The sequence below is a fragment of the Cavia porcellus genome, unplaced genomic scaffold, assembly GCF_034190915.1.
Source record: "Cavia porcellus strain 051 isolate PalLab524CR breed Dunkin Hartley unplaced genomic scaffold, mCavPor4.1 scaffold_30, whole genome shotgun sequence".
Taxonomy (NCBI): Eukaryota; Metazoa; Chordata; class Mammalia; order Rodentia; family Caviidae; genus Cavia; species Cavia porcellus.
This window is the reverse complement of record NW_026947513.1, coordinates 44,115,250-44,139,444: the sequence shown is the minus strand read 5'-3', so window position 1 is coordinate 44,139,444 and position 24,195 is coordinate 44,115,250. Positions and strand designations below refer to the sequence as shown.

General features: G+C 35.1%; 1 protein-coding gene across 3 annotated transcripts in view; it reads right to left on the bottom strand.

Moving 5' to 3' along the window:
* The window catches only part of LOC100726998 (UDP-glucuronosyltransferase 2B17), a 33,084-nt gene continuing 8,889 nt past the window's right edge, over positions 1-24,195 (bottom strand). For 2 of the 3 annotated variants that reach the window (XM_013145846.3, XM_013145847.3), the window contains exons 4-9: positions 9,553-9,822; positions 8,266-8,414; positions 4,562-4,693; positions 2,856-2,943; positions 1,857-2,076; positions 1-1,226 (exon numbers count right to left, since the gene is read on the bottom strand). In XM_013145846.3, coding sequence (XP_013001300.2) covers positions 947-1,226; positions 1,857-2,076; positions 2,856-2,943; positions 4,562-4,693; positions 8,266-8,414; positions 9,553-9,822 — 1,139 coding nt within the window. In that variant the 3' untranslated portion in view covers positions 1-946. Of the gene's footprint in view, positions 1,227-1,856; positions 2,077-2,855; positions 2,944-4,561; positions 4,694-8,265; positions 8,415-9,552; positions 10,330-24,195 lie in introns of those variants that run through there. The other variant, XM_003463774.4, reaches the window with a different exon arrangement.

The window sequence follows — 24,195 nt, the reverse complement described above, 5'->3', positions numbered from 1 at the left end:
TTCCAGTCGAAGATAGAAGATACTTTATTCAAATGAAATCTATCATTGGGATACAAGGTTTAAGGAAGCTAGTTACAACAAAGAAAATTTGTTAAAGAACTGATATTTTGTAGTATATATTTGATATTCCTCAAGAGATATGCTCTGATAAAAATCCCATGAAATTAAATACTTGCATTACCAATGTGCTGTGAAAATGGCTAAATTCATCATGTCTTCTATTTTTCCTAAGTCATTGTTTTGTCCCTACAGCTGATCCTGCCCTTCTTCTTATATCTTTCCTCATGTAAATGTTATTCTCCCAGAATTCACAATGTACTATCTTCACTAACCCCAGATGTCAGGCCATTTTGTGAAATTTTCTATTTCCTTCCAACTTAAATTTTCCATTTTCCTACAGTGTCCTGGTTCACTTTGGCTTCCATACTTCACCAAATTCTGATTTTTGCTACAAGACAGTAGTATTCATATTTATTATTAAGTTGAGCTCTGGCTATATTGAACTTTTTGTCCTCTATTTTAGCTATATATATCTTCAATACATCTTGTTATCATTAACAAGATGATGCCCCTGCTTTTACTACCTGCCTCTGATTTATTTACATAAAAATAATATTCAGTGGTTTACATTTTATTGAATCTGAAAATATACCTGAGGATACAATAGTTATAAGGCTTCCTATTTGTCTCAAATCAATATATTGTGGGTTCAGTCATTCTCATTCTTTTAAGGTTCATCATGACATACATGTGAAAATTAAATTACAACTGTTAATTGAACACTGAAATTTGAATTGTAGATTCTTTGAACAAGATTGCATTGTATGTTTAAATCTCCAAGGCAAAGATATTACACAACATGGTGGATCATTTCTTAATGAGTCTATCCATGGCAGTGGAATTAGATGAAGCTTTCTCATGTGTAAAGCCATGTATCTGAACAGCTCTACTCTCTCTTTTTTTTCTTTCCTGTCTTGACAAACTTTTGAAAACAAAACAAACAACACTTTATGGGAACAAAAGTAATGATTGCAGCACAAGCCAGGAGGAAGCCAATCACATCCAGAGAGTGGTACTGGTACCAGGTGAGGTTCTGGGCAAGAGGCCTCAGATGCTTGGCCCCCTTGTGGCGCATGACAAACTCGATCCAGAAGACTGCTCTGTCCAGGGGCCTCATTGGTTGATCACGCTGAATACTTGATAACCTCATAGCATTGTGTTTATAGCTGAAGAAAATTAAACAAGTTCAGAAAAATTCACAAATAATAGAATGAATATTTTTGGAGTTTCTGATATTGTTCTAAAGGTCAAAATCAGGAGTATAATTTAAAGACCAAGTACAAATCCTTGCCATGGTTCATCCAACACTTGTAAGTAACCTTAGTAATCATTACATGAGTAATTAAAAACCAGTATTGAAATTTATCCACAGGTTAGTCATTAAAACTACAAAACAGAATGCCTTTCTGGAATGCTGCACAGCTTTATGTATCGTTTTATGACATATATCTCTTATGAATTCCCAGCTAAATGGCAGGTATAAATTCTTTTAAAATTTTTATTTCTTCACATTTCATTGTCATTCCTCTGTGATCACATTCAGTGATTCTTCTTATTCATTTTACAGGCTATTTCTAAAGTTTACACCTTGGCTAAAGTTTGCCTAAAGCTTTTATCCAATAAAAGTGCTGAAAATATTATTTCTTGCACTGCCACTTGGTTACTAATGATGGATTCAGCATTAAGAAAGTTTGTATTCCATTATCCTTAATTCACACTTATTGCTACTTTCTTGGAAGTTATGTAAGAAGTTATCGAATAGAATGATAAGGAATTTTTCAAAAGTTTGTACTCACGAAGGGTTGTTAATGACTTTCTTCAGTGCATTTAACAAATCTGTTGTTGAAATTGTGTGGAAATCCAGTTTAATAGCTGCTCCTTTAGCCTCCATGTAAACAATGTTATCATGTTGCTCCGCAAACAGAGGAATGCCCACCATAGGGATTCCATGGTAGATTGCCTCATAAACACCATTGGCTCCACCATGAGTTATAAAAGCTCTAGTTTTTGAATGACCTAAGGTGGGGTGAATGTCAGTAACATAATTAATCATAAAGGTTAGAAATACAATGTGAAATACACATTATGAGTCACTAAAAGGGTTCCATTTTATATATAAATAATGTACATCTATGAAAGAGCAATGATGTCCCTTTTATGTCTCAGAATAAAAATCAGCAAATCCACTGGAAAGGTAAGTGAATGTTACATGGAAGATACAGTAGATGTCTTTACCAATGAATAAATGATCATCATGAAGAGTCGTGTGTGCATTACAACATATTCAACTGTAGTTCAGTCACAGATCTGACATAGAGTTACTGCATGTCAGCAGCATACAGCAGTGGGAATAAAGAGTGTGATATTAAATCATGATTACAAAATGAAATTTTTGCCTTAAAGTGTCACATCAATAAATAGAAATACAACTTTAATGTAAATAAATCAAGATTTTTTTGATTTGTTTTTATAAACACGTGTTTCTATAGAAAGAAAGGAGTTGGTATTTCTTAATCAATGATTGAACTAAAAGAATAGAAAAATAATTTATTAAAACATCCCTGTTCTAGAGACAAGTATATTTGAAATGAGGATCTTAAAATTGTTGCTAAACAATTGTTCCAAAAATCCAATTGTTACAAATTATTTTACTTCCTCTTCCATTGCAAAGGTGCAGTATAAAGTTTGGTTTAGTTTTGACTTTGTAATTAAAAGTGTTCCCTGGTTTGTTTCTTTTTTAGCAATCATTTGGCTTATAGCCTTATGCTTTCAGTACTTGTTCTCCAGCATCTTACCAAGTAGGTCATTCTGGGGGATCCACTTCAATAACTGAGTGTTAGCTCCTAGGGTATCTGGTTTCTTGCCATCAAATCTCCAAATCACCTGTTAGGATATAGTTTGCATTATACCATATTGTGAGTTTTAAAGCCTAGAAAACAATTTGAGTGCCTTCTAAGGGGTAATTTTTTTAAATCAACAGAGGGAGACTACATATTAACAACTGCAAAAAAAAAAAACTGATACAAACAGAACACAAACAATTTCCACAGTCATTTTACATTTTAATGGTTTGAATATACTCATAATATCTTGTATATAGCAATTTAGATAAAAATTGAATTATTTTGTATAAAGCAATTTATATAAAAAAGTTGAATTATTTGAAAATTGTCTCCCTACATTAATATTTAAGAAGGATTAGAGAATTTATTACATTTGTATTTACATTAGTATATGTTTATGATACCTTCTAATGTTATCATTGACTGATTTTATAATACCATTATAGATTCCAAGTAGATACCTGTGTCTCAATCAACATGCAAAAAAGCACTTTGATCTGTAAATATCTAATTCATATAATCAAATTCTATTGGATATTAATTGATTTTATGCAGAAGGACGTATAACAGGATTTTATTAAGTTTTAATTCCTTATTATAGAATATATTTACTGGGCATTTGTGAAAACAATTCATAATATCATCACTACTTTTAGGACTGGAATCTATGTTAAACACAAAGAGTTGGTTTGCAATTCAAAAGTGATACAATGTTTCAAAAAAGAACATATGAATAATTATTTTTTAAAAGTCTTTCATTTCCCATGACACCATAGAAAATTTTCACAGCTGAACTTAATCTACTGTTATAGCTTAAGCATTTCATTACAATGTCCTCCAATGAGGTAATGGTTTTAGTAATTCCGTGATATTCTCCTTAACTGGAGAAACATTTGCAGGAATTAGAGATCCCGTTACTGGGGGAATGTCAAACGCAACTTCACATTCTGGGACAAAAATTGGCATAGGAGAATATAAAGCTTATGCAACTAAAACCTACTCTATTTCATAGCTACTGATTGCACATGTATAAGATGTGAGAAACATTTTCTCCATTATATGCTGAGGTTAACTGTGCAACCTCCCTAGAAAGGTATCTTTCAGTTTATTGTTCTCCTCCTTTTTGGTTTCATGATTAGAAAGACATTAACCGAGTGGGAAAAATTCAGCGTCCTTGCAGAAAATATTTTGTAATACATAAGTACCACTGTAAGGGCAGAGGTCATCCCCAAACTATTATTAACTTCTTCCTGCTTTAGGTGTAGTCAGGAATCTCTCAGACTAGGATTTCTTATTTTAGGATTAACATGACTGAATGCATATATGAATCCTGAATAGGCCACTCTTGCTTTTCTCTGCTCTAATACCCCCTTAAAATTACAATACAGAAGTGTATTCCAAAATTTGTATGAACTAAAAGGAGGACATAACACAAAAATCCTAAATTAAATAATTTACTTCAAGTCTTTTTTTGATACCTGTTTCATGTTACTCAGATAGCAGAATTTTCAGTAAAGTTAACACTTTCCATAACATTGCTTGCATATTACAGTGACCTCAACAATCCTATAGGAAAAAAGAGTAAGTATCTGAAATAAAATCTTTGCAGAGCTTCATGATTTCTCTAGTGAATGCTGCCATCGAGACTCTTTGCCAACCTTTTGTGGAATCTGTCCAAGGGCTGAAGCGATGGCATTGGCTGTTGCTTCTGACATGTCACTGACCATGGACCCCAGGGAAAACACCACGATGCCATGGTCTCCAGAGCTCTGCACGAAGTTTTCCATTTCCTGGGAAGAATAAATTGACTCCATTATAAAAAAATCAAAAGCACAGCAAACACTATTGAAAAAAAGTGTATTTAAATAGATGAAATTGATACAGGCAAGAAGGAATGGCAATTAGCATCTGGTAAAATTTTTGTAAGAAAAAGTTCACCATCCTTAAAAATTCAGGGGAAGATACAAGGAGTAATGTTAACAATATGGTTGTGGAATCAATGTTTCTAAGAGTCATTTCTTGAACTACAGATGTATATGTAATTGTTCTTTTACAACATTTTAAAAATATTTTTTCATTTATGTTTCTGTTTATTTGTTTGTTTATTGATTTTTGGTAATCACGATCAAACTCCTGACCCAGTGTTTGACAGGCAGGCAGTTGTGCAATGAGCCAAACCATCACCCCTATGTTTCTATTTAATCCCTTAAAAGCAAAGTTAATTTAAAATATTTACACCAAGATTTCATTTCACATTCTTATTATAGCTGATTTATAGTTACTGAAGAATACTTTGATGTTACAACAATAAGAGCAGTGATATACACATAGAAATGTTATTTAATCTAAAGGTTTCTTTAGGTTTGTGTTTCTGGATTATTTTTCTTTACATACTTTCAAAGGAGTATCTCATTAGGTCAAAGGATATAAATGTTAAGACGATGCGAGATTGTAAATTTCAATTTTGTACATGTAACCGCAGCTAGTTTTAGTACTATTCATAGTGATGTTTTTCCATGTTCTTTTTTTTTCTCTGCTTTTTATTTGTTCTGCTGCTCCTAACAGTGTTATATTTTCATTCAGAAAATATTCTCTGGTATATATTTATATATATTCTGTTTAGCATATACATATATACATTGATAATGCTTCAAATGTTTGACTTCTGGATTACTTGCATTTTCTAAATGAACTGCATTTAAAAAATATTGGTTTTTTCCATTTTTTTAAAATTTCCATTATCTATTTCTGAAAAACCTTTAGGTTAAAAAAAAGAATTTCTTGAAGTGTCATAATCCTGAAACAATAATAATAGCTTCATTTCTATATATAGCTTAGAATTATATTATCAATTTAAAATATGTTATATTTTTGGGTCCTTTCATAGGAATATTACTTGTGCAACACCATAGTGTATGATCACATCAATGTGACTTTCAGAGAAATCATTGGTGCTATCAATTGCTTAATTTACACTCTGTTAAATTTTCTCTGTGTTTCTCTGTCAGGTCATGCTCATGCCATGATTATATCAGACGAGGAAACTTTACTCAGGTATCCTGCTGCCTTGGCAAATGACATTAAATATATGTTTCAACAAAGTGCTTCAGTCCTTGAGAGCTCTGAGCTATAAAATTGTATTATTGGAAGGAAAAATGTCTTTGAATCTGTGTTCAAGCCAAGGTGAACGGCATGCCGTTTCACAGCAAATATTGCTGTGGGTACACAAACACACCTTGGTTCAATGGAATGTTCTTTTTTGTTTTTGTATTTTTGCAATGTAAAATGTTAACAAAGAGCTTCACAGGTTTATATAATACATCCTCATTTTACCTTGTTCATATAATTGTCTGAACCTAGCCATTTACTTTTATACAAGTACATACAATTGCTTTTTATTGTGTGTTTATTTGAGATTATTATCTTAAACTGTTGGAATGTCAGATTCCATTTAGTGAAATTAAATGTAAAATAGTTCTTAGGGGCTGAGGACATAGATCAGCAGCACAGCCTGTCCACCAATTGCAAATTAATGAGTTTGATCCCCGGTATGAAAATAAATAAATTCAGAACTTCTTAATCAATTTAGTGTCAAAATACAAGATACCAATAGCATCCATTTTTTGCCCATCCTCCATTAATGTGTACCATTGAATTATTGCCACTGAGATTTTCTTGCAAATGATTTAAATTTTCTTCCCAAAGAACTAAATATGGGCCATGTTGGAACTTAGGGTCCTGGGACACAAAGAAACCTACTTGCCTCCCTGGTAAGCAGCTGTGGCTCAGGCAAGCAGTGGCCTCCGCAGGGAAAAATCTGCCAACATCTCCTGAGATCCATGCCATGCTGAAACTTAGGGTGCTAGGAAACCTAGCAACCCACTTGCCTCTCTGATAAGCAGCCATGAGCCTACTTGTGCACGGGCTGAGAATCAAACATCCTTCGCCACACCCCATACCCCTTTAGCAAATGGGAGCCAGAGGTCTGTGTGCCTCTTGGGAGGTTGACTATATGCGATATACCAAATAGCAGGGAATTCCTTCCACCATCTCATTCAAGACAAATATTCTCACCGTTTTGCTTTGTGCTAATTAATTATATTGCTCTATTCAATATTCTGTTGTTATAATTTCTATAATGCTCTGTATTTTATTTGATTTTTCTATACCTGATTGAAAGAGCAATTATTTTTAAGACAATGAGATATACCATTACTGTTATCCTGGTAAACTGTTGTGACATTTTGTACCAATTTCACTGCACTGTCTTGATTGACTTTGTTCTATCTTGTCTGTTGTACTACCTTCAATATATAAAAAAATTAAAAGAAAAATTAAATATCAAGTCACAGTTTTACTATAGTAGCAGCTCTTTCTTTTGGATGATTACCTATGTCTGTATTTCACTCATGAATTTCCTGAACTCTTACACCAACCCTCTGAGTGCTTCCTATTTCTAGTGTTCTGAATCTCTGCAATCTAATCCATTTACTACATCTTCATAGATTTTTTAAAAAGAAAATCTGATTATCTCTCCCTAGCTCAATGTTTTCCTATGTCACCAATGCTTTCATTAGATAATTTTTACTCTCTTATTTGGTTGTACATTAATTACCTAGCAAATTTATTATCCTGATGCAATAAGCTTGCTGTTCTTGAGATACCATCCTTTCTACTTTATTAGACATTCTATTTTATATCTTTTTGGACTTCTCATAAATTGGCTTATTTCTGCACCTTATTAACTTTGGATTATTACCAATTATCATGGCAAAGATTATAAGCACAACTGAAAGTTTTCTTAGTATTAGTCTTTTCATAAATTATTCTTCATGTACTTCTTATTAATTTTATATGCTAGTTTTTAATATAGTATACAAGATTGTGGGAGGGGACTAGTGTCTGTGTTGTGTCTAGGCTTATTATATTGTAATGATGGTGAACAGTATTCAAAGGATACATTTTGAATAAACAATGCTGACAAAATGAAAAATGAAGACCATAATTTAATAGAGTTTTTTCTGAATACTTCTTAGGCTTTCCATATTTTTTGTAATGGTAATGAAGATCAGATAGCTGTGATGAAATCAAAATTCAATTTTCTGAACAAAGTCTTTCTATGTAATCCTAAATGTGCAATGTAGCCCAGACATGCTTGTACAGGTGATTCTCCTGTCTCAGGTTATAGAATTCTAGGGTTACAGGTATTTCATACCATGCTTGCCTGCTGTTTAGGTTCCTATTCAGCAAGTAAGTTTTGCAAATTCTCAAATCTTTCTCATTGTGAGCTGAGACTCGCAAGAATAATGCAGAGCATTCTCACTGAAAATTAAAATAAAAACTAAGACAGGGTTATTCTTACCTTAGGTAGTGGTTTGGCAGGTTTGCAGTGGAGTCCTCCTACAAACTCAAAATTTGGTAAGGTAGGGCGAGGAAATTCCAAGTCCCAGTAGCTTCGAATAAGCCACATATCTGCTTTCTGCATTTGTTCATAAAATGTAGTTGGTTTTCCTGGTTTGTAAAGAAGAAAAAAGTAGAAAACATAAAACAAAGTACAGTTTTACATGAATAACAAATTTTTTTAGGTATGGCTCAGTTGTGTCTGTGAGAAACCCAGAATGAAAAGAAAATATTTCTGTAATATTTCCTCAGTGCATTCTGTATCAGAAACTTTAGTACAATACTGTATAAGAAACCATGCATTCTTCCTTCTCTAAAGACGCCAACATAGTAGGCACAAATATCAACCAATATTCTAGCTAGAATTTCAAGTATACCTACCCCAACCATGAAAAAATTTTAAGGAAATTATGTATTTTTTGATTTGTAAAATGATACAACAGAAACCCTGAATGCTTTAATGTTATGGCTGTGATAATTGTTCATTTCTTTGCTTTTTGTTTACACCAGATATGTAATAGTTTTTATTTGTAATTTACACACTTTTCATACATCTCTAGGAAAGCTTGCAGAAATTAGGGAGACACATATTATTAATTATACATGATACATCATTCTTTTTTCTGTAAAACAACATGCTTAAATACAGTACTTGTATATGAATGTTTCTACAAATTTATAACTTCTGAAATGGATGGTTGATAAGGAACTATTATAGTTTGTGGAATCACTAAAATGTCCAATTTATACTTTTCAAACCTTGAATAGAAAATATTTCCCAGAGGGGACAGAATGTTTTAGAAGGTATAGAAAATGACAATTTTAGACAAAGAAACTGATTTACTCATGAGAAAAGTTCCTCTGTGTTACTAGGTATTTTTGCTACAAACGTATAACTTCAGTCTGCTTTTGTTCATTCAAAAACACATTACAGAGATGCCAAATTGCTTTTACTTTTCCTTCCAAAGACATTAAAGTTGGTATCAACTGAGAGCATGAAAGCATGAAATCTTGCCTTTGGCAGTGTGTGAGCTCTGAGAATGTTCTATCAGTAATGAGCCACTGGCTGGACTATGATCCCATAATGTGAATGTTTTCAAAATTTGTAAGTGATAGAGAGATAATTTTAATTTTCAGTTCATCATTTTCCTACAGAAAGTGAATTCCACTTATTGTACATTTATTCAAGCTGACTTCCAAAGCATAGGATATTAAGCAACTCCCTCTTCATATTAAAAACATGACTTACCCAACGTTTCAGTGTAAAGCTTGTTCCAGTTTTTCTGATTAAACATTTCAATCCAAAAGTCAAAATAAAGCATGCATATCATGTTCTTGACCCTTTCCATAAAAGTCATTTCACCACTTAAGCGTGACATCAGGACAGGTATGTAAGAAGGAGGAAATGGAAGCCCTCCAGCACTTTTTTCCAGTTGGAAGCCAGGGGAGAAGCGAAGACTGTACACAAAAGGTAACTTCAGTAGCTCAGCCACCAGCTCACCACACGGAGCAACAGGATCTGCAAGGAGGACATCAAAGTTTGATTCCTGTAGTTTTGTCACAAGATTTTTATTTGAAACTACATCTTTACAAACAATCTCCCAATTAGCAGAATATTCCTTTAACATCTCCTCCATCACAGGAAAATATGACAAACAGGTAGTTATTGAGCCAATATCCATCCAGTTAGAAATCATTCGAGTATAAAATTCTTCCAGTTGATCTCTCCTGAGAGATGTAGGAAATGTTTCAAATTTAACTCCAGATGATGCATTGACACCAACAAAAATGAAGCTTGAAGGTATCAGAACTGTAACCTCATGTCTCCTCTGGATCAATTCCTCTACTATGATCTTCATATTCATCCAGTGGCTGTATTCCATGGGCCATACCAAAACATTACCACAACTCCCAATGTTAAAAGAACACAAAAATTGTGGTATCAACAGAGCTGAGATCCATTTCATGGACATCTTGTTAAAATGATATATTTATTTACAAATTGTGCTGCCTTTTGTTATCACAAATGTCTACATTCAAGCAGGGGTTAAAGGATAACTCGTACTGGTGAAAGTTCATATATTGAACGGACATTCAGAGTACAGGGACTATGACACAATAATATTGGATGGTGTCACGAATTTTTTGGTGGTCTTTTCTTTTATCATAACCCAGAATTATGTTAAAGCAAACAGCTCAATAATTTAGGAGTCATATACTCTTAATTTTTGGTTATAACCATATCCATCCACTCCAGATTCCCAAAAATAATTACAAGAGAATTTAGTGGACATTTAGATACGAACCAAAATATTATCTATGCACTAATAATCATAATATTAATAAGAAAAATAGACTTCTTTTGTGTTTTTAATACACATGAATCCCTCAAAATATGATTTCAAATTAGCATTTATTGGTTCAATTAAACATTCTCATTTCAAATCTTTTGTTAATTATCTAATACATAGCTTCACCACTATATACAATTTTGCTCTTAATGGGAACAAGTTTGTTATTCAATTATTATTGCATTCTTCAACACATGCTCCAGACAGAAGATATTCCATAGATTCATTCCCAACTGCTTGTGTAAATTTTCAATCATTTAAACTAATAGAAATGTTGAAATATAAACAATCTTGTTATATTTTAGTTAATATATACAATTGTCAATGCAATAACTACGTGTACAGTAGAATATTTGCACTTGAGAGCAACATTTGTTTCTTTTTACCCCCAAGATTTTAATCCTTTTCCCCTTATGCTTTGTTTTTTTTTTCTTTTAAAGATAATAAAACAAATCAGAAGAAAGCAAATCAGAGTAGAAAAATACAAGCAGCACAGATCTTCACAACAAAACCATAAAAAAATCAAGTAGCTACTATAATGTGCCTTGTTTGTTTTAGTATAACTTAACATAAATTCTCAAATACAATCAAACAAAGGCAAATAGTAACAAACCAATCAAAATAAAAGAATGAAGGCATCGTGGAACCTCAAAAAATACAGTAGGAAATAAACAATTACTTCCGTAGTGTCTCTTGTTCACTTCAAAATAGGCTGTCCATACCCTCATAAATAATTAAATCAAATCATAGAATCCAGAGTAAAGCCAAGCACAAAAAAAAAAGAAAGAAAGAAAGAAAACATTAAACGATTACAAAATCAGATATCATTAACTATAATATCCAGTTTTTTTCAAAATAGCTTTGCATACCATCACACATAATAAAATCTAACACAAAGAACAGAATTATACCCATTAAAATATAGCATGAAAGCACTATAGAATTTCAAAACAAGCTTACAAGAAACTGACCATGATCAACAACATACATCCCATTATGTTGAAAGTAGCTGCCTATATCAAGAGACAAACTCTAGCAAAGCAAGGTAGAAGATTGTCAAACCAAACAAAACTTTGAAAAAGTATAAGAGTTTAAATCAAGACAATAAGAAATTAGCACAGGTTAAGACTTTCTCTTCTGAGGTGTTTCCTACTGTATCACTTTCCCACTATTTTGTTTTCAGATTCCACTAACTGTTTTTTATGCTAATGTTCACCCCTATTAGTTCAAACTATTTCACTCATGAACATGACATCCAGTTGCATCCATTTACCTACAAGAGTAGCTTTCCACGATATGAAAACATCATAACTTTCTTACCACTTTGAAGTTGACTGGCAAGGTAATCTTGCTTTTCTATGATCTCCTGTTGCATGAAACAATTGTTTCCTCTCCTCTGATTTTCAGTCTATGAATTTCCTTTTAAGTTAAATGTATTTCTTGTATATAACATATTGATGAACCTTGTTTCTTATTCCACCCTCCCTGTTTTTCCTTGTATTGTTGAATTCAGGTCATCTACAATCCTGATTAGAGCAGTATACACTGTTCATCTCTTTACATGTGATTTGTTTCTTTTTTGTCAAAGCATTTAATATCCAGTTAATGTGCTCAATTTCTTGGATCTTGTTTGTTATATGTCTCAGTATAGATTTACTTTGGTTAAGGCTAGTTTGAGTTACATATGCCTGACTTTCATGTATGCTGTATCCTTTTCCCAAGTCGGGGAACGTAATTGAGCTACGTATGTGTCTTCCATATAATGAAAAACCAGAACTAATATTCGTTAATGTTCAAAGCAAATTAGTACCATTCATGAAAGATTTTTTCTGTCATCTTAGAAAATGTGACATATATACATATTGGTATGTATATGTGTATATACACACATGTGCATATGAACATGGAAATTAATAGCATTTGGTAGGAGTTCAGTGTTTGCCTACCAAAATGTAGGGATTGCCAGTGTTCTCTAAAGAGATGAGGTCTTTAAGAGAATTTTAATCCAAAGAGGCTCCCCTCAAGAATTACATCTAGTGCTCTTATAGAGAAGGCAACATGGCAAAAACACTATTCACCTTCTCATGTGAGGACAGACTGCTTCTTTTCCTTAGAGGACTTCTGTTCAATGATCTGTGTTAGAAGCAATGGCCAAACTCTCACTGGATAATGTATATTGTTGTACACTACCTTTGAACTCCCTAACCTTTGGAGCCCTGAGTAATGTATTATTTGTCTCAAGTATATGTAAGTACATTTAGTGCAACAAGAATGAGTTAAGCAAATGTACATGCAGATATCATTCATTTCTATTTTGCAGCAATGGTCAAAACATTTTTTACACACATTTGGTGCAGTATTTATTCTCTCCTAACTCTAGAGGGAAAAAGTACAGAAAGAGCTTTCATTTCCTTCTTCCTTTACCATTGGAGTTACATAAAATTAAGGGATCAAATATTTGTGTACTAGGAAACAATGAGATTTTTAATTCATTATACTTTTTGTTTGTATACATCCAAAGAGAAATCAAATCAGTGTAGAGTGAATTTCTTTTTAAATTTTACTTTCTTTTTTTTACACCTTACCTTTCCATTGCCTTTGAAATTGAGCCAGCATTAATATAAAATTATGGAAATTCATTTTTTCAAGGAAATTGTTAAAAAGTACACACTAAACCACATCAGTGTCACAATTATTTTTAGAATATATTATAGTATAATTTGAAACCATACACCATCATATTTGAAAAAGTATCTAAGATTATTCTCAACCTGAATATTTAACACCTTAGAATATTTTAGGGAAGAAACCACATACATACTCTTATTTACACACTGCTATTTCATCTATGTTAAAAAAAAAAAGCTGTGAACCTCGCTAAATGTCTTTGTTGACATACAGCATAATTTGCACAATTTTAAGTACAGGTCAGGCAAGACACTGTTTAACCTCATGAGAAAGAGTTTTTCTTCATGTGCCTATTTCCTCATTAAGAAATTACTATATTTGGTCACATTGTTCACTAAATTCTCTTCAGGTATTATTATAATATTGAAAAGCGTACTAAACAGCTGAATAATGAATACTAAGTGAAGAATTTTTTGAAATGTTCTCTCCGTTTGTTGGATAGAATCAGCTTATCTCAAAAGTTAATTGTTTTCACTTACACCTTTTGTAAGAAAACAAATGTAATTCATTCTGCAATATGCATTTTAATGCTAATGGAAAATTATGACCATGTGTGTGTTTTTACCTTTACTCTTTTTTTAAGGTAATTCCACTTTGTCTATGTAATATATGTGCGGTTTTCAGTACATTAACTTATGGATAAATGTCAGAGTTTGTGTTATAAAGGGTTAAGTGGTTGGACACAGGTACCTTTGGCTGTGTTGGAAGAGAGCCTGTGCAAGATAGTAAACTAGCAGAGACAGCAAAGGACAGGGCTGCTCCTCGTTCTTTTCCAGAGCCACAACCTGCTGTCCTTGGAGATCAAAGAGTTCTCTTTGTTGACAAAAAGTACTGCTTTGAAGAGTGTTTAAATTGACTTGCAATGTCCTGCTCTGTTCACACATTTGCCTTAGCATGAATTTCTGCTGTTTGAAAATCAAATAAATATAGGTTGCCTGTAGAAGTGTTTTATCTAACCTCTAAAGTATCATGAAATTTGTTAGAAGGTCTCGACCTTACTGAACAGCTAAAAATCATGCAATTACTCTTTCATCTTGGTCATTCGCTTTTGTACTGATTCCGGGGATTAGTGTTGTGCCAAGATCCTAATGTATGTATATGTATAAAATGCTTACGTTTTAGTGTGGAAATATATGTGATTATTTTACTGAAGCACTGATGGTTTGTAACTCTTTGGTCACATAATTCCAACAATTTTACTAATTTGTACCTTCTACATTGACATGATAATGTTATTATTTTTGTACTATTTATCTTTTGAAACAAAGTGGTGGAAATTCCAGAATGAAAAAATGCAAACAAAGAATAAGATATTTCAAAATTACTATACTATGTAATTTCTTACATGCATTTATTTATTTTTTAAATTCTATTTAAGGAAAAAAACAAAAAAGGGGTAGAAGTTATACAGAAATTCAAAAACAATAAATAGTAGGAAATCACTAGTTAACACATTACATACTATCAACTTAGAAATAGTTGTTCAAGTTACAAAATTATAGCATATAAAGTGGACATTCAAACAGTGAGAATGCAAACAGTTCTGTTCAATGACCCAACAAAAACTGAAAGAATATCTTATATTCTAAATATACATGTCATTATATCCTTAAGAGCACTTTATTTTCCTCTCTTTTTTACAATGACAACTTCACATTTTGGGTTTTCTTACTCCCAAAGTTCTTATTCCTTTTTTTATTTTTTTTGATGAGAATAAAACCAAACGTGACATAACAAAACAGAGTCATTCAAATCAAAAGGACGGACATAGTTCATGATGTAAAGCAGAATACACAGTGATCAACAGTTGTTACCATAATGCCTCTTACTATCTTAAAAAGAATTGCCTATATCATCAAATATAATAAAACTGACCAAAACAGTACAGAACAAAACCAATAAAACCAAAACATTGGAGACATTACAGGACTTCAAGAGAAGATAATAGTCAAACTGGAATGGGCATGATAGTGAATCTTATTGTCTTCACAGCTGCTGCTTATACTCTCAAATTTGGTACTATCAAGCAAAACAGAATAGACTAAAATCAGTCAAAACAAGACGGTGAGAGCAATACAGGGTTTCAAATCAGGTTAATAGGAAATCAAAGTGGGTTACTATAATATATCCTGCTATTTTTCATTTATTTTTTCCTTAATTAAAAAGTTAACAATAAAAAATAAATAATAAAAGAGGAGATTCAGGTAAAAGAGGACAAAACAGCAAAACAGCACAGGTCATAACATAAAAATTTAAGCAAAATAGTGTTTCACCACAAGATATCCTGTCATAAAAGTAGTTACTATAGTGTCTCTTTCCTTGAAATCTTTGAATATACCTTGGTATACTATAGCAACAAACATAACAAGACAATGAAAAACCATTCAAGAGAATGATAGTATTACAGGGTACTTAGAACCAACTACAGAAAATGAACAATGGTTTCTGTATAATCTCCTTGTCTATAAAAGTTTTTGTTTATATTATCACATATAATAAAATCCAATAAGATACAACATGTTGAGACTGATGGAGACAGAAGAACAAAAGCTTGATGGGACTTCAAAACAAGATGATATTAAATCAGCAATAGCTATTATGATGTCTTTTTTTCTCCAAAATAGCTGTTCCTATCATCCAACCTTCTTTGCCTCATTTCGGCTGAGCTCTTTTTCTGTCATTAATTGTCCATTCGTCTTCTTCATTTTGCTTTCTGCTCCATTCATTGTGGCCTTTCTGCCACTGTTTCTGGATTCTTGGTATTTTTCTTTTTTAGAATGCCCTGCAGTATTCTCTGTATAGTTGAATTTGTGGTTGCAAATTCCCCTCGTTCCTCTTCATCCTGGAAGCACCTTGTATCTCCATTAATTTCTAGGGACAGTTATGAAGGATATATCAATCTTGGCTGGAGGTTTTTATCTTTCAAAGCTTGAAATAATTCACCCCACACTCTTAGTGATTTAATGGTTTGTGCTGAGAAGTCTGCTGTAATTCTGATGAGTGTTCCCTTGTAAGCGATCATTTTTCTTGTCTCTGACAACTTTTAATATTCTGTTCTTATACTGGATTTCTGGAATTTTGATTATTATATGCCTGGGTGTAGTACTGTTTGGGTTGTAGGTGGCTGGGGTTCTGTATGCCTCATAGAACAGAGTATCTTTAAGTTTTCCCATATTAGGGAGGTTCTCCTCGATTATTTCTGTGAATTCATTTGCAGTTCATTTATTTGTATCACTGCTTCTTTCTTTACATTCTTAATTTTTAAGTTATAGATCCTCTTATCATCTTCTAGCCTTTGTGTTGTTACTGTTTGTTTCCTTGTTATTTAAGAATTATTTTCCTTTCATAGTCCCACATTACAAATCTGTCCTCCAGTTCAGAAAATATATCCTTCATTTCTTTCAAGCTGTTATGCCAGCTTTCAAAAGAGTTTTTAGTTTCCTGGTGATCTCTTTGAACCTGCTTCATGTATTCTGTTTTCTCTACTATCTCCATCAAACAATTCTCCCCTTATTTATGATCTCCCATTCTACCATCTGTTATTTTTTGGGGGGGGTGCTTAGCATTTCTTTAACTATTCTACTTATATCTTGCTTTACTTGCTTAAATACTTCACTTTTGAACTTGTCTATGAGGTCCAAGAGATATCCCTTTATGTCTATTGATGCCATGCCTGATATTGCATGTTTTCTGTCCTCCCCCTGTGCATTTACCTTTCTTGGATCAGTATTCTCAGAATGGTGGACTGAAGACCCTTTCTTCTTTCTCCCTCTTCCCATACTTTTTTTTCCTTCCATAAAGGCATATATAGGAGGCCCAGTTTCTTTCTTTGTCAGTTAAGTTTGTTTGAATTGTGCCGGCTAGATGTTTCTGCCCACTGCAGTGTACTAGGGAGACACAGACCTGGGCAGCTTATTCTGGATCAGCCTCTTCAGGTCATGAACCTGTTGAAGGCTTCACTGCATTAGGGTTCACTGCCAGGCTCTGGGACCTGGTTTGGGCTAGCCTACGGGATCTTAACCCATCGCGCTATCTAGATCAAGTGCTCCTCACCAATCCTGCTTGAGAGGGGAATATTTGACTGAAATTGTAGTGTCCTGTTCTGGCTAGCCTGCCTGGTCTCAGAATGTCCTCTGTTGGAGGCTCCTCATCTCTGGGACTGGTCCCCATTCCTCTTACTCGCCACAGGTTGATGCAGCGCTCTCTGCCAGCTCTGCTCTCAATTCAGTTCACCGATTCCACTCTCAGAGCTTTCGCATCTCTATCCCTGCTCTGCCAATTCAGATGCAACAGCGGTGGCAGGAAGTTCAATCCCACTTCTAGAGGCATGGGTTCCAGCTTTGGCACTGAGACTTTAGCTGTTCTAGTCATAGCGCCAGGATTGCATTTTCAGTTGGTTTCTCTCAGTTTAGTTTGTTCCTTGGTTGGCAGGGTATATCTCCCCTGTGTAGGACTCCCCACACCACACCATCACTGGAATCTAAGCTGGCTATCTCAGAGAGCCTCCACAGCGGCCGTTATCTATCTGCCAAGTTCCCCAGCAGTCCTCATATATGCATTTAAACAAATCATGAGCATAGACTTTTTCTCTGCAACTACTCTGTTTTAATAATCATAAATCACATTAGAATTTAGCTACTTTGCAATTAAACATGCATTTATTTTCTCTTAAAGCCTCCAAAAGTAACATGAATTTTAAATTTTTCAAGCTCCACAAGTGATTAGTATCACCATAACTACAGAGAAAACTTTCCAGAGGGTAGTCACAATATTTTCAAAACTGAGAGCTATTCTATTTTCCTTTGTACCTTGAAATGGACTCTGAAGCATTATTCTTAATTTTTATTGATGATTAATATGCACTTCTTGCTAAAAAATTGATAAACTGAGTATGTAAACATATATATGTAGATAGATATGGATCTGAATAGGTAGATATGTACCTATCTACATAAATACAATTATATATCCATGTGAAAGTAGCAGCTAGAAAAGTTTCTCAAATTATTAAAACATACACTAGGGTACTCTCAATTTTGTTCTATTTTTTTATTGGGTCATATTATAAATAAATATGGCACAGTAATGTATATATACTGTTGGGAGCAGGAACCAGGGGTCCTGCAGTGAACAGGTGTGGAAAACCACACACTGAAGCTGGACCTCAACCAGTTCCTCATCCTGCAGTAACCTCAGCCTTCTAGACAAAGCATCGTGCTGACATTAACCTAGAAATAGCTTCATAACATAAACAAAAGAAGTTTCTCATGGGCCCAGGAACATGATTACCTTTGCTGTATGCACAAGAATGTGTCCTGAAGTGACTTGTATTGCTCTTTGTTTTGAAACATTATAAAAACTCTGGAGTCCTTCAATAAATCGCCTTTTGCCTCCTGAGCAACTGGTCTCCCTGTGTCGTCAGTCTCTTGCATGACTCCTTCCCTGCGCTGGCTACAGCACCTGGCACCTGTCGCCCAAACGTGGGGCTTGCAATATAAGCATTCGGAGCATTTTTCCAGTGGAAGGAGAATCGGGAGTTCTGAGATGATCACTTCTACAAAGACCCGGGTAAGTGAAAAGTGAAAGTAGCAGGGAGTGGCATATACACAGGGATTGAGAATGGATAACTCACCATCTTCAGAATGGGAACTTTTTGCACAAGTTATTTCCTCTTTGTTAAAGAGTAGGGGCATTCCTGTAGCTAAGCTCCAAATTCATCAGTTTGTTGATTTTGTGCATCAGGTTTGCTCCTGGTTTCCCGAACTGGGAACGGTTAATGTTGAGACTTGGAAGACAGTAGGTGAAAAGGTTAAAGATTATTATTGTGCTTGGGGTCCTGAGAAGGTTACTGTGGATGTGTTTACGATTTGGACTTTAATTAAGGACTGTTTAAAAGGGGACTCTGAGTCTAGTAAATGGGAAAAAAGAACTCGAGAAAGTGTTATAAGAAAAACCAAATCCTCAGAGAATGTGGCATCCTCCTTATACCCTCCCCTCTGCTCCACCACCACTCTCTGAGCTGCCCTGTTACCAGCAGCCCGACCTCACTACCACTAACAAAATAAACAAAAGGCCTGATGATTTACAAGTCAATAACCCTGATAGAGAAACTGATTCAGATTCAGATGAAGAATTAGGTCCAAAAGAATGGGAAGAATTAGAGTGTGAAGCCTCTCAATATGAGCATCAACATGAGGCTTTCATGCTTCAAGATCAGGCAAATCCACAAGGTAAAGAACCAATGGAGTGACTAGAAAACTTGATTGAAACATTTAAAAAAGAATTGTCTGATATGGCTTAGCAGATTCAATAGTTATCTGAGGCTAATTTAAAGGATCAACAGCATAAAAGTTGTAGTACTTCTTCATTGGCAAGGCCTTTGTTTGATCGATATGGAACTTCTACTACACCTCTTGTTGCTAGAGTAGGATTTAGACCAATGCCTTTATTGCCCCCACCTGTGCCTATACATCCTGTTGCACTTTCAGTGGTATCCCCCTTACAACGTGCACTTCAAGAAGCTAGAAAGCAAGGCGAAAATTTAGAGGGATTTCAAGTTTACCCAGTAGTTAGGAGAATTACTCTACAAGGACAATCATGCAATGAACATGAGGGGCTTCCTTTTAAAACAAAGAAAAATGGCAGCTGCAAAATACGGAGCTACTGCTCCTTTTACTATGTCTATTCTTGAATCAGTAGCGAGCCAGGCTTTGCCGCCTCAAGATTGGAAGCTTTTAGCTAAGGCTATACTGAAAGGGGCAGATTATCTTCTTTGGCTATCAGAATATGAAGAGACTACCATGGGATATGCATTAGACGATCAAGCTATTACTAATGGAATTTCTATGGATCATCTTCAAGGGAAAGGGGCTTTTGCAGCCCTGGGTGCTCAATTGAATTACCCTGGCTATGCCTATGATTTGACTTGGTGGGCCACTTAAGCAGCATGGAAAAAATTGCCCCAATCAAGATCAAAGAAGGGAGATTTAGGCAAGATTAAACAAGGTCCTGATGAGCCTTTCCAGGACTTTGTCTCTCACCTCCTTCAGACTGCAGGACAATTAATAAATGATCAAGAAACCAGCAATATATTAGTAAAAGAATTGGCCTTTGAAAATGCCAATGCAGTCTGCCAAGCAGCTCTTTGTCCCTGGAAGGGATGGGGCACCTTAAATGATTACATCAGACTTTGTGCAGACATAGGAACAGGATATATTCAAGTATTGTCTATGGCAGCTGCTTTGCAGGGACAAACCCTGCACGAATGTTTGGCAATACAACATATCGAAAGCAAAAAACATGCCCCTGGCCCTCCAGGAAGTTGTTATAATTGTGGAAAAGTGGGGCATATTGCCAAACAATGCTCTGATTCTCCAAAAGGTAATAATAATGCAAATAATAAGGTTAAAATTGATAAAAAGCTGAAAGCCCCAGGGTTATGTCCACGCTGTAAGAGAGGAGATCACTAGGCTAATGAATGTTATTCTAAAAGAGATAAGGAAGGCAATTTACTACCCCCCCCCAGCAGGGAAACTCCAAGAGGGGCCAGCCCCAGGCCCAGCAACAAATCTTCGGGCAATTCAACCCAGAAACAATCCCTTTCAGACCTCTCCAGATGAACTCCCAGAAGCACAGGATAGGACTTCAGTTCCACCACCCACATCATGTTAAACCCAGAGCTAGGAGTCCAACTGATACCTACTGGTATTTATGGCCCATTACCTCAAAACCATTGGGGGTTTTTACTAGGGAGAAGTGGGTTTACTTTAAAAGGACTTATAGTACTTCCTGGTGTGATAGATCAAGATTATGAGGGAGAAATTAAAGTTATGGCTAAAACTGATACAGTAGTCATTAATATACCTCTGGGTACTCGTATAGCACAGTTATTATTGTTGCCCTTATTCAAGGAAAACAAAAGATGCTTAGGAAAAAACGAGGCACCCAAGGGTTTGGCTCCTCTGATGCTTTTCTTATTCGACAAATACAAGAGACAGGCTAGAATGCTTACAAAAAATACAGGGAAAAACTTTTCTTGGAATAATGGATACAGGGGCTGATGTTTCTGTTATAAGACAAGATTGGCCTTCATCCTGGCCCTTGGATCCTGCCCCTGCCATTCTCCAAGGAATGGGGCAAGCCTCCGCTCCTTTTAAATCCTCTTCTATATTATCTTGGGCTGATTTAGAGGGACATACTGGAGAATTCCAACCATATGTTTTACCTAATCTTTCCCTAAATTTGTGGGGACGAGACATACTAAGCCAAATGGGAGTGCCCCACTGTAACCAAACAGTTGTTGCAAATGGGCCAATTGCCACTTGCAGGCTTGGGAAAAAATAATCAAGGTATCAAAGACCCTTTATCCATCCCACAAAAAGTTAATAAACAGGGCTTGGGTTTTTCTTAGTGACCGCTGATCGTCCTGCTATCCATGCTGATAAAATTAATTGGAAATCTGATACACCGGTATGGGTAGATCAGTGGCCCATGCCTGAGGCTAAACTCCAAGCTGCCAGGCAATTAGTGCAGGAACAGTTAGTCTGTGGTCATATTCGACCTTCCTCCTCCCCCTGGAATTTGCCTATATTTGTGATAAAAAAGAAATCAGGAAAATGGAGGTTATTACAAGACCTTAGAAAAATTAATGCTACTATGTTTCCTATGGGGACTCTTCAGCCTGGACTTCCATCACTTATGGCAATACCTCTGTCATATCATCGTATTGTTCTTGATTTGAAAGATTGTTTTTATATCATCCCTCTCCACCCCGAGGATTGCAAGAGGTTTTCTTTTAGTATTCCTTCCTGTAATTTGTCCTCACCTATGGAAAGATATGAGTGGATTGTGTTACCTCAAGGAATGGCTAATAGCCCACCTTGTGTCAAAAGTTTGTACATGCAGCCATTGCCAATACCAGATCTAAATTTGCCTCTGCCACCATTATTCATTATATGGATGATATTTTAATAGCCCATCAAGATTCTGAGACGCTTTTGCAAGTATATGTCTCTCTTCATCAGGATTTAATAAATAATGGGCTGGTCATCGCACCTGAGAAGGTCCAAACTTCACCTCTTTTTTCTTATCTAGGTTTTCACTTATATCCACAGCATTTTTCTACTCAACAATTATCTGTTAATACTTCTCACTTGCCTACTTTACATGATTTTCAAAATCTCTTAGGTGAAATTAATTGGATCTGGTGTCTGTAAAGTTAACTACTCAAGACCTCCACCCATTGTTTTCCTTATTAGCTAGAGATTCTGACCCATGTTCACCCCGCCAAATGACAGCAGAAGCTCGCAAAGCTCTTGAACTGGTTAATAAGGCTCTTCAAAGTGTGCAGCTTCATTATTGTGATTATTCCACTCCCAGGTGTCTTGTCATCATACCCATGTCCTTTTCTCCTACAGGTGTGTTATATCAGCAGGGAGTTCTCTCATGGATTCATGGATTCATGGTTCACATTGCCCGAAAAGGGCTCTCCCCACTTACACCTCTTTGGTTGCAGAAAGGATTATGCAAGGAAGGAAATTGTCTATAATGCATTTACGAAGAGACCCTCACTCTATTATAATCCCTTAAACATCTGAACAGCTGGAATGGTTGCTTAATATGACTGATTATTTTCCTCTTTCTCTAGTGTCCTATACCAGTCAAATCCAACATCATTATCCCAAGGATAAAATTCTTCAATTTGCCTCTAAAGTTATCTTTTCATTTCCTCAAATCATACTCATGAAACCCCTTGTTAATGCTATTACTTTATTTTCAGATGGAAGCTCCAATGGAAAAGCTACTTTGGTATCCCCAAATCAAACCTATGTATGGCAATTGAGGAATACTTCAGCTCAGGAGACTGAACTTTATGCTGTTCATCAGGCTTTTCTTTTCTTTGATGTTCCCTTTAATTTGCTTTCAGACAGCTAATATGTAGTACAAGCCTTGTCTGTTTTAGAATGTGTACCTGTTATCAACACTGCTAATATCTTGTTGCACAGTTATTTGGTCTCATTCAATCATCTTTACATTCTCGATTTGCACCTTGTTTTGTAGGACATATTCACAGTCACTCTAATCTCCCAGGCGCTTTGACTCATGGAAATGCAATTTCAGATCGAGCCACGCATATTGGTCTGCTGTTTCACAAACACAACAGTCACATGCTCTTCATCACCAAGCTGCACAGGTTTTATGATATCAATATGGTATAACACTGCAGCAAGCACGAGAAATTGTTAAAAACTGTCCCTCATGTGCGCCTCTCCTTCCAGTACCTCATTTTGGAGTCAACCCTGGAGGACTCCATCCAAACGACATCTGGCAGATGGATGTCACTCATTATCCTTTTTTGGGGTCATTAAAATACCTACACATTACCATAGACACCTTTTCTCATTATATGCTTGTTTCACCTATGACTGGAGAAACTGCCACCCATGTAATACAACACCTACTATATTGTTTCTCTATCATGGGCATTCCTCGATCCATTAAAACTGATAATGGCCCAGCATATGTTAGTAAACCCTTTGCCAAATTCTGTCAGACTTTCCATATTAAACATGTTACTGGACTGCCTTATAATCCTCAAGGACAAGGAATTGTTCAACATGCTAATCTCTCACTAAAAAAAAAAAACAATAAAGAAATTAAAAAGGGGGAGATGGTATAAGTATTCTCCCAAAACCCTTCTTAACCATGCTGTTTACATTCTTAATTTTTTAACTTTTGATGCTTCTAATAGATCTGCAGCTGAGAGACATTGGTCTCCTGATTTGCCCTCCAAGCCAATGGTTTATTGGAAAGACCCATTAACTAATCTATTACATGGTCCTGACCCAGTATTG